Here is a 10,000-nt window from a genome sequence, read left to right on the forward strand (position 1 = left end):
CCCTGTAGTAACCCTGTTGTAACTCTGTAGTAACACTGTAGTAACCCTGTTGTAACCCTGTAGTTACCCTGTAGTAACCCTGTAGTAACCCTGTTGTAACCCTGTAGTTACCCTGTAGTAACCCTGTTGTAACCCTGTTGTAACCCTGTTGTAACCCTGTTGTAACCCTGTAGTAACCCTGTAGTAACCCTGTAGTAACCCTGTTGTAACCCTGTTGTAACCCTGTTGTAACTCTGTAGTAACCCTGTAGTAACCCTGTAGTAACCCTGTAGTTACCCTGTAGTAACCCTGTAGTAACCCTGTTGTAACCCTGTTGTAACCCTGTTGGAACCCTGTTGGAACCCTGTTGGAACCCTGTAGTTACCCTGTAGTTACCCTGTAGTAACCCTGTTGTAACTCTGTTGTAACTCTGTAGTAACTCTGTAGTTACCCTGTAGTAACCCTGTTGTAACTCTGTAACTCTGTTGTAACTCTGTAGTTACCCTGTAGTAACCCTGTTGTAACTCTGTTGTAACTCTGTAGTTACCCTGTAGTAACTCTGTTGTAACTCTGTAGTAACTCTGTAGTTACCCTGTAGTTACCCTGTAGTTACCCTGTAGTTACCCTGTAGTAACCCTGTAGTAACCCTGTTGTAACCCTGTAGTAACCCTGTTGTAACTCTGTTGTAACCCTGTAGTAACCCTGTAGTTACCATGTAGTAACCCTGTAGTAACCCTGTTGTAACCCTGTAGTAACCCTGTTGTAAACCTGTAGTAACTGTAGTAACCCTGTTGTAACCCTGTAGTAACCCTGTAGTAACTCTGTAGTAACCATGCTGTAACCATGTTGTAACCCTGTAGTAACCCTGTTGTAACCCTGTAGTAACTCTGTAGTAACCCTGTAGTTACCCTGTAGTAACCCTGTAGTAACCCTGTTGTAACCCTGTTGTAACCCTGTAGTAACCCTGTAGTAACCCTGTTGTAAACCTGTAGTAACTCTGTTGTAACCCTGTTGTAACCATGTTGTAACCCTGTAGTAACCCTGTTGTAACCCTGTAGTAACTCTGTAGTAACCCTGTAGTAACCCGGTAGTAACCCTGTAGTAACTCTGTAGTAACCCTGTAGTAACCCTGTAGTGACCCTGTAGTAACTCTGTAGTAACCCTGTAGTAACTCTGTAGCAACCCCGTAGTAACCCCGTAGTAACCCTGTAGTAACCATGTTGTAACCCTGTTGTAACCATGTTGTAACCCTGTAGTAACCCTGTTGTAACCCTGTTGTAACTCTGTTGTAACTCTGTTGTAACTCTGTTGTAACCCTGTAGTAACCCTGTAGTATAACTCTGTAGTAACCCTGTAGTAACCCTGTAGTAACCCTGTTATAACCCTGTAACTGTGTACTAAGTGTGTGTGGTCTCTCTCCCGGTGTGTTAGCTGATCCAGAGTGTGAGGAGGGTGCGCAGGGAGAGCAGCAAGCCCAGACCCCCATCACCACCAGCCCCTCTGCCTCCAGCACCACCTCCTTCATGAGCTCCTCTCTGGAGGACACGACCACAGCCACTACACCTGTTACTGACACAGAGACTGTCCCTCCCTCAGAGTCCCCTGGGGTCATGCCCCTTAGCCTGCTCAGGTATATAGAACCTCTACACACACACACACACACACACACACAGTCACTCACTCACTCACTCACACACTCACTCACTCACTCACTCACTCACTCACTCACTCACTCTCACTCTCACTCTCACACACACACACACACACACACACACACACACACACACTGTGGATACCTTTTTAAAGTCAAGGCTTTTATTCCAATGCCTGGTCTTTACAGGCAGATGTTCTCCAGCTACCCGACCAGCACTGTGCTGCCGACGCGTCGTGCCCAGACGCCCCCGGTGTCTTCTCTCCCCACGTCTCCCTCTGATGAGGTGGGCCGGAGACAGAGCCTCTCCTCCCCTGAGACACAGACCTCCAGACCAGCCAACAGGACAGGGACATGTATGTATTACAGACACACACACACTCACTCACACACTCACTCACACACACACACACACACACACACTCACTCACTCACTCACTCACTCACTCACTCACTCACTCACTCACTCACTCACTCACACACACACACACACACACACACACACACACACACACACACACAGACACACACAGACACAGACACAGACACAGACACAGACACAGACACATAGACACATAGACACATAGACACATAGACACATAGACACATAGACACAGACCTCCAGACCAGCCAACAGGACAGGCTCATGTATGTATTACACACCAACCCCCCCAGTCCTGTTTGTCTCTGTATGTGATGGTAACATCCTGTTTGTCTCTGTATGTGGTGGTAACATCCTGTTTGTCTCTGTATGTGACGGTAACATCCTGTTTGTCTCTGTATGTGATGGTAACATCCTGTTTGTCTCTGTATGTGATGGTAACATCCTGTTTGTTTCTGTATGTGATGGTAACATCCTGTTTGTCTCTGTGTGTGATGGTAACATCCTGTTTGTCTCTGTATGTGATGGTAACATCCTGTTTGTTTCTGTATGTGATGGTAACATCCTGTTTGTTTCTGTATGTGATGGTAACATCCTGTTTGTCTCTGTATGTGATGGTAACATCCTGTTTGTCTCTGTATGTGATGGTAACATCCTGTTTGTCTCTGTATGTGATGGTAACATCCTGTTTGTCTCTGTATGTGACGGGAACATCCTGTTTGTCTCTGTATGTGACGGGAACATCCTGTTTGTCTCTGTATGTGACGGTAACATCCTGTTTGTCTCTGTATGTGATGGTAACATCCTGTTTGTCTCTGTATGTGGTGGTAACATCCTGTTTGTCTCTGTATGTGATGGTAACATCCTGTTTGTCTCTGTATGTGATGGTAACATCCTGTTTGTCTCTGTATGTGATGGTAACATCCTGTTTGTCTCTGTATGTGATGGTAACATCCTGTTTGTCTCTGTATGTGATGGTAACATCCTGTTTGTCTCTGTATGTGATGGTAACATCCTGCTTGTCTCTGTATGTGATGGTAACATCCTGTTTGTCTCTGTATGTGATGGTAACATCCTGTTTGTCTCTGTATGTGATGGTAACTTCCTGTCCTGTACTTGTCCTCTCCAGCCCTGTCGGACCCCAGCAGCAGACTGTCCACCTCCCCTCCCCCCCCGGCCATCGCTGTGCCCCTCCTGGAGATGGGCTTCTCTCTGAGGCAGATCACCAAGGCTCTGGAGACTACAGGGACAGGTACAGACTTCACTATACACTACCTTATACCAAGACTACAGGTACAGACTTCACTCTACACTACCTTATACCAAGACTACAGGTACAGACTTCACTCTACACTACCTTATACCAAGACTACAGGTACAGACTTCACTCTACACTACCTTATACCAAGACTACAGGTACAGACTTCACTCTACACTACCTTATACCAAGACTACAGGTACAGACTTCACTCTACACTACCTTATACCAAGACTACAGGTACAGACTTCACTCTACACTACCTTATACCAAGACTACAGGTACACACATCACTCTACACTACCTTATACCAAGACTACAGATACAGACTTCACTCTACACTACCTTATACCGAGGCTCTGGAGACTACAGGGACAGGGACAGACTTCACTCTACACTACCTTATACCAAGACTACAGGTACAGACTTCACTCTACACTACCTTATACCAAGACTCTGGAGACTACAGGGACAGGGACAGACTTCACTCTACACTACCTTATACCAAGGCTCTGGAGACTACAGGTACAGACTTCACTCTACACTACCTTATACCAAGACTACAGGTACAGACTTCACTCTACACTACCTTATACCGAGGCTCTGGAGACTACAGGGACAGATACAGACTTCACTATACACTACCTTATACCAAGACTACAGGTACAGACTTCACTCTACACTACCTTATACCAAGACTACAGGTACAGACTTCACTATACACTACCTTATACCAAGACTACAGGTACAGACTTCACTCTACACTACCTTATACCAAGACTACAGGTACAGACATCACTCTACACTACCTTATACCAAGACTACAGGTACAGACTTCACTCTACACTACCTTATACCAAGACTACAGGTACAGACATCACTCTACACTACCTTATACCAAGACTACAGGTACAGACTTCACTCTACACTACCTTATACCAAGACTACAGGTACAGACATCACTCTACACTACCTTATACCAAGACTACAGGTACAGACATCACTCTACACTACCTTATACCAAGACTACAGGTACAGACATCACTCTACACTACCTTATACCAAGACTACAGATACAGACTTCACTCTACACTACCTTATACCAAGACTACAGGTACAGACTTCACTATACACTACCTTATACCAAGGCTCTGGAGACTACAGGGACAGGTACAGACTTCACTCTACACTACCTTATACCAAGACTACAGGTACAGACTTCACTCTACACTACCTTATACCAAGACTACAGGTACAGACATCACTCTACACTACCTTATACCAAGACTACAGGTACAGACTTCACTCTACACTACCTTATACCAAGACTACAGGTACAGACTTCACTCTACACTATCTCATACCAAGACTACAGATACAGACTTCACTCTACACTACCTTATACCAAGACTACAGATACAGACTTCACTCTACACTACCTTATACCAAGACTACAGGTACAGACTTCACTCTACACTACCTTATACCAAGACTACAGGTACAGACATCACTCTACACTACCTTATACCAAGACTACAGGTACAGACTTCACTCTACACTACCTTATACCAAGACTACAGGTACAGACATCACTCTACACTACCTTATACCAAGACTACAGGTACAGACTTCACTCTACACTACCTTATACCAAGGCTCTGGAGACTACAGGGACAGGTACAGACTTCACTCTACACTACCTTATACCAAGACTACAGGTACAGACTTCACTCTACACTACCTTATACCAAGACTACAGGTACAGACATCACTCTACACTACCTTATACCAAGACTACAGGTACAGACATCACTCTACACTACCTCACACCAAGACTACAGGTACAGACATCACTCTACACTACCTTATACCAAGACTACAGATACACACTTCACTACCTTATACCAAGACTACAGATACACACTTCACTACCTTATACCAAGACTACAGGTACAGACATCACTCTACACTACCTTATACCAAGACTACAGGTACAGACTTCACTCTACACTACCTTATACCAAGACTACAGGTACAGACTTCACTCTACACTACCTTATACCAAGACTACAGGTACAGACTTCACTCTACACTACCTTATACCAAGACTACAGGTACAGACTTCACTCTACACTACCTTATACCAAGACTACAGGTACAGACTTCACTCTACACTACCTTATACCAAGGCTCTGGAGACTACAGGGACAGGTACAGACTTCACTATACACTACCTTATACCAAGACTACAGGTACAGACTTCACTCGACACTACCTTATACCAAGACTACAGGTACAGACTTCACTCTACACTACCTTATACCAAGACTACAGGTACAGACTTCACTATACACTACCTTATACCAAGACTACAGATACACACTTCACTACCTTATACCAAGACTACAGATACACACTTCACTACCTTATACCAAGACTACAGATACAGACATCACTCTACACTACCTTATACCAAGACTACAGGTACAGACTTCACTCTACACTACCTCATACCAAGACTACAGATACAGACTTCACTCTACACTACCTTATACCAAGACTACAGGTACAGACTTCACTCTACACTACCTTATACCAAGACTACAGGTACAGACTTCACTCTACACTACCTTATACCAAGACTACAGGTACAGACCTCACTCTACACTACCTTATACCAAGACTACAGGTACAGACATCACTCTACACTACCTTATACCAAGACTACAGGTACAGACTTCACTCTACACTACCTTATACCAAGACTACAGGTACAGACATCACTCTACACTACCTTATACCAAGACTACAGGTACAGACTTCACTCTACACTACCTTATAGACTTCACTCTACACTACCTTATACCAAGACTACAGGTACAGACATCACTCTACACTACCTTATACCAAGACTACAGGTACAGACCTCACTCTACACTACCTTATACCAAGACTACAGGTACAGACATCACTCTACACTACCTTATACCAAGACTACAGGTACAGACATCACTCTACACTACCTTATACCAAGACTACAGGTACAGACATCACTCTACACTACCTTATACCAAGACTACAGGTACAGACATCACTCTACACTACCTTATACCAAGACTACAGATACAGACTTCACTCTACACTACCTTATACCAAGACTACAGGTACAGACTTCACTATACACTACCTTATACCAAGGCTCTGGAGACTACAGGGACAGGTACAGACTTCACTCTACACTACCTTATACCAAGACTACAGGTACAGACTTCACTCTACACTACCTTATACCAAGACTACAGGTACAGACATCACTCTACACTACCTTATACCAAGACTACAGGTACAGACTTCACTCTACACTACCTTATACCAAGACTACAGGTACAGACTTCACTCTACACTATCTCATACCAAGACTACAGATACAGACTTCACTCTACACTACCTTATACCAAGACTACAGATACAGACTTCACTCTACACTACCTTATACCAAGACTACAGGTACAGACTTCACTCTACACTACCTTATACCAAGACTACAGGTACAGACATCACTCTACACTACCTTATACCAAGACTACAGGTACAGACTTCACTCTACACTACCTTATACCAAGACTACAGGTACAGACATCACTCTACACTACCTTATACCAAGACTACAGGTACAGACTTCACTCTACACTACCTTATACCAAGGCTCTGGAGACTACAGGGACAGGTACAGACTTCACTCTACACTACCTTATACCAAGACTACAGGTACAGACTTCACTCTACACTACCTTATACCAAGACTACAGGTACAGACATCACTCTACACTACCTTATACCAAGACTACAGGTACAGACATCACTCTACACTACCTCACACCAAGACTACAGGTACAGACATCACTCTACACTACCTTATACCAAGACTACAGATACACACTTCACTACCTTATACCAAGACTACAGATACACACTTCACTACCTTATACCAAGACTACAGGTACAGACATCACTCTACACTACCTTATACCAAGACTACAGGTACAGACTTCACTCTACACTACCTTATACCAAGACTACAGGTACAGACTTCACTCTACACTACCTTATACCAAGACTACAGGTACAGACTTCACTCTACACTACCTTATACCAAGACTACAGGTACAGACTTCACTCTACACTACCTTATACCAAGACTACAGGTACAGACTTCACTCTACACTACCTTATACCAAGGCTCTGGAGACTACAGGGACAGGTACAGACTTCACTATACACTACCTTATACCAAGACTACAGGTACAGACTTCACTCGACACTACCTTATACCAAGACTACAGGTACAGACTTCACTCTACACTACCTTATACCAAGACTACAGGTACAGACTTCACTATACACTACCTTATACCAAGACTACAGATACACACTTCACTACCTTATACCAAGACTACAGATACACACTTCACTACCTTATACCAAGACTACAGATACAGACATCACTCTACACTACCTTATACCAAGACTACAGGTACAGACTTCACTCTACACTACCTCATACCAAGACTACAGATACAGACTTCACTCTACACTACCTTATACCAAGACTACAGGTACAGACTTCACTCTACACTACCTTATACCAAGGCTCTGGAGACTACAGGGACAGGTACAGACTTCACTCTACACTACCTTATACCAAGACTACAGGTACAGACTTCACTCTACACTACCTTATACCAAGACTACAGGTACAGACCTCACTCTACACTACCTTATACCAAGACTACAGGTACAGACATCACTCTACACTACCTTATACCAAGACTACAGGTACAGACTTCACTCTACACTACCTTATACCAAGACTACAGGTACAGACATCACTCTACACTACCTTATACCAAGACTACAGGTACAGACTTCACTCTACACTACCTTATAGACTTCACTCTACACTACCTTATACCAAGACTACAGGTACAGACTTCACTATACACTACCTTATACCAAGACTACAGGTACAGACATCACTCTACACTACCTTATACCAAGACTACAGGTACAGACCTCACTCTACACTACCTTATACCAAGACTACAGGTACAGACATCACTCTACACTACCTTATACCAAGACTACAAGTACAGACATCACTCTACACTACCTTATACCAAGACTACAGGTACAGACTTCACTCTTCACTACCTTATACCAAGACTACAGGTACAGACATCACTCTTCACTACCTTATACCAAGGTTCTGGAGACTACAGGTACAGACATCACTCTTCACTACCTTATACCAAGGCTCTGGAGACTACAGGTACAGACTTCACTCTACACTACCTCATACCAAGACTACAGATACAGACTTCACTCTACACTACCTTATACCAAGACTACAGGTACAGACTTCACTCTACACTACCTTATACCAAGACTACAGGTACAGACTTCACTCTACACTACCTTATACCAAGGCTCTGGAGACTACAGGGACAGGTACAGACTTCACTATACACTACCTTATACCAAGACTACAGATACACACTTCACTCTACACTACCTTATACCAAGACTACAGGGACAGACTTTAAGTCAAATGTTATTGGTCACATAGTTAGCAGATCTTATTGGTCACATGGTAGGCAGATGTTATTGGTCACATGGTCAGCAGATGTTATTGGTCACGTACACATGGTCAGCAGATGTTATTGGTCACATGGTTAGCAGATGTTATTGGTCACGTACACATGGTTAGTAGATGTTATTGGTCACATGGTCAGCAGATGTGATTGGTCACATGGTTAGCAGATGTTATTGGTCACATGGTTGGCAGATGTTATTGGTCACATGGTTAGCAGATGGTATTGGTCACATGGTTAGCAGATGGTATTGGTCACATGGTTGGCAGATGTTATTGGTCACATGGTTGGCAGATGTTATTGGTCACATGGTTAGCAGATGTTATTGGTCACATGGTTAGTAGATGTTATTGGTCACATGGTTAGCAGATGTTATTGGTCACATGGTTGGCAGATGTTATTGGTCACATGGTTAGTAGATGTTATTGGTCACATGGTTAGTAGATGTTATTGGTCACATGGTTAGCAGATGTTATTGGTCACATGGTTAGCAGATGTCAGCGAGTACTACTGTTAGGCTGTTACCCCCCCCCCCCCTGTTAGCAGCAACACTGACGTTTAATTCGCCAACAGTACGTCATCAGTTCCTATCTGCCGCCCCCCCCCCTTCCCCTCCCTAGGTACTCGTGGCGAGGCTGACGCCCAGAACATCACGGTACTGGCTATGTGGATGATAGAACACCCCGGAACAGAGGAGGACGAGGACGAGAGCCGAGGACGAGGGTCAGACAGCTCCTCGTGCCCGGGGGCCACAGCCTCGGGAGGGGGTAAGAGTCTGGAGAGGAGCTACCTACAGTCCCCTGGAGATATGCCCAACGCGGACGCTGCAGACATGGAGGAGGGCTTCAGTGAGAGGTACAATAACCCAACCTGTTCTAGAGGACAGCCCCCCCCAGGGTCAGATAGGACTGTCTCCAGCCTTCTATTAGACATAGTGTCAGCCCCCCCCAGGGTCAGATAGGACTGTCTTCTATTAGACATAGTGTCAGCCCCCCCCAGGGTCAGATAGGACTGTCTTCTATTAGACATAGTGTCAGCTCCTCAGGGTCAGACAGGACTGTCTCCAGCCTTCTATTAGA

At 44.3% G+C, this 10,000-nt stretch overlaps 1 protein-coding gene across 1 annotated transcript in view; it reads left to right on the forward strand.

Moving 5' to 3' along the window:
- LOC129852940 (probable E3 ubiquitin-protein ligase HERC1) overlaps positions 1–10,000 on the forward strand; it is a 180,100-nt gene that overhangs the window by 1,728 nt on the left and 168,372 nt on the right. The window contains exons 2-5 of the mRNA XM_055918539.1: positions 1,382–1,609; positions 1,820–1,986; positions 3,142–3,264; positions 9,542–9,776. Coding sequence (XP_055774514.1) covers positions 1,382–1,609; positions 1,820–1,986; positions 3,142–3,264; positions 9,542–9,776 — 753 coding nt within the window. The remainder of the gene's footprint in view (positions 1–1,381; positions 1,610–1,819; positions 1,987–3,141; positions 3,265–9,541; positions 9,777–10,000) is intronic.

The sequence above is a fragment of the Salvelinus fontinalis genome, chromosome 4, assembly GCF_029448725.1.
Source record: "Salvelinus fontinalis isolate EN_2023a chromosome 4, ASM2944872v1, whole genome shotgun sequence".
Taxonomy (NCBI): Eukaryota; Metazoa; Chordata; class Actinopteri; order Salmoniformes; family Salmonidae; genus Salvelinus; species Salvelinus fontinalis.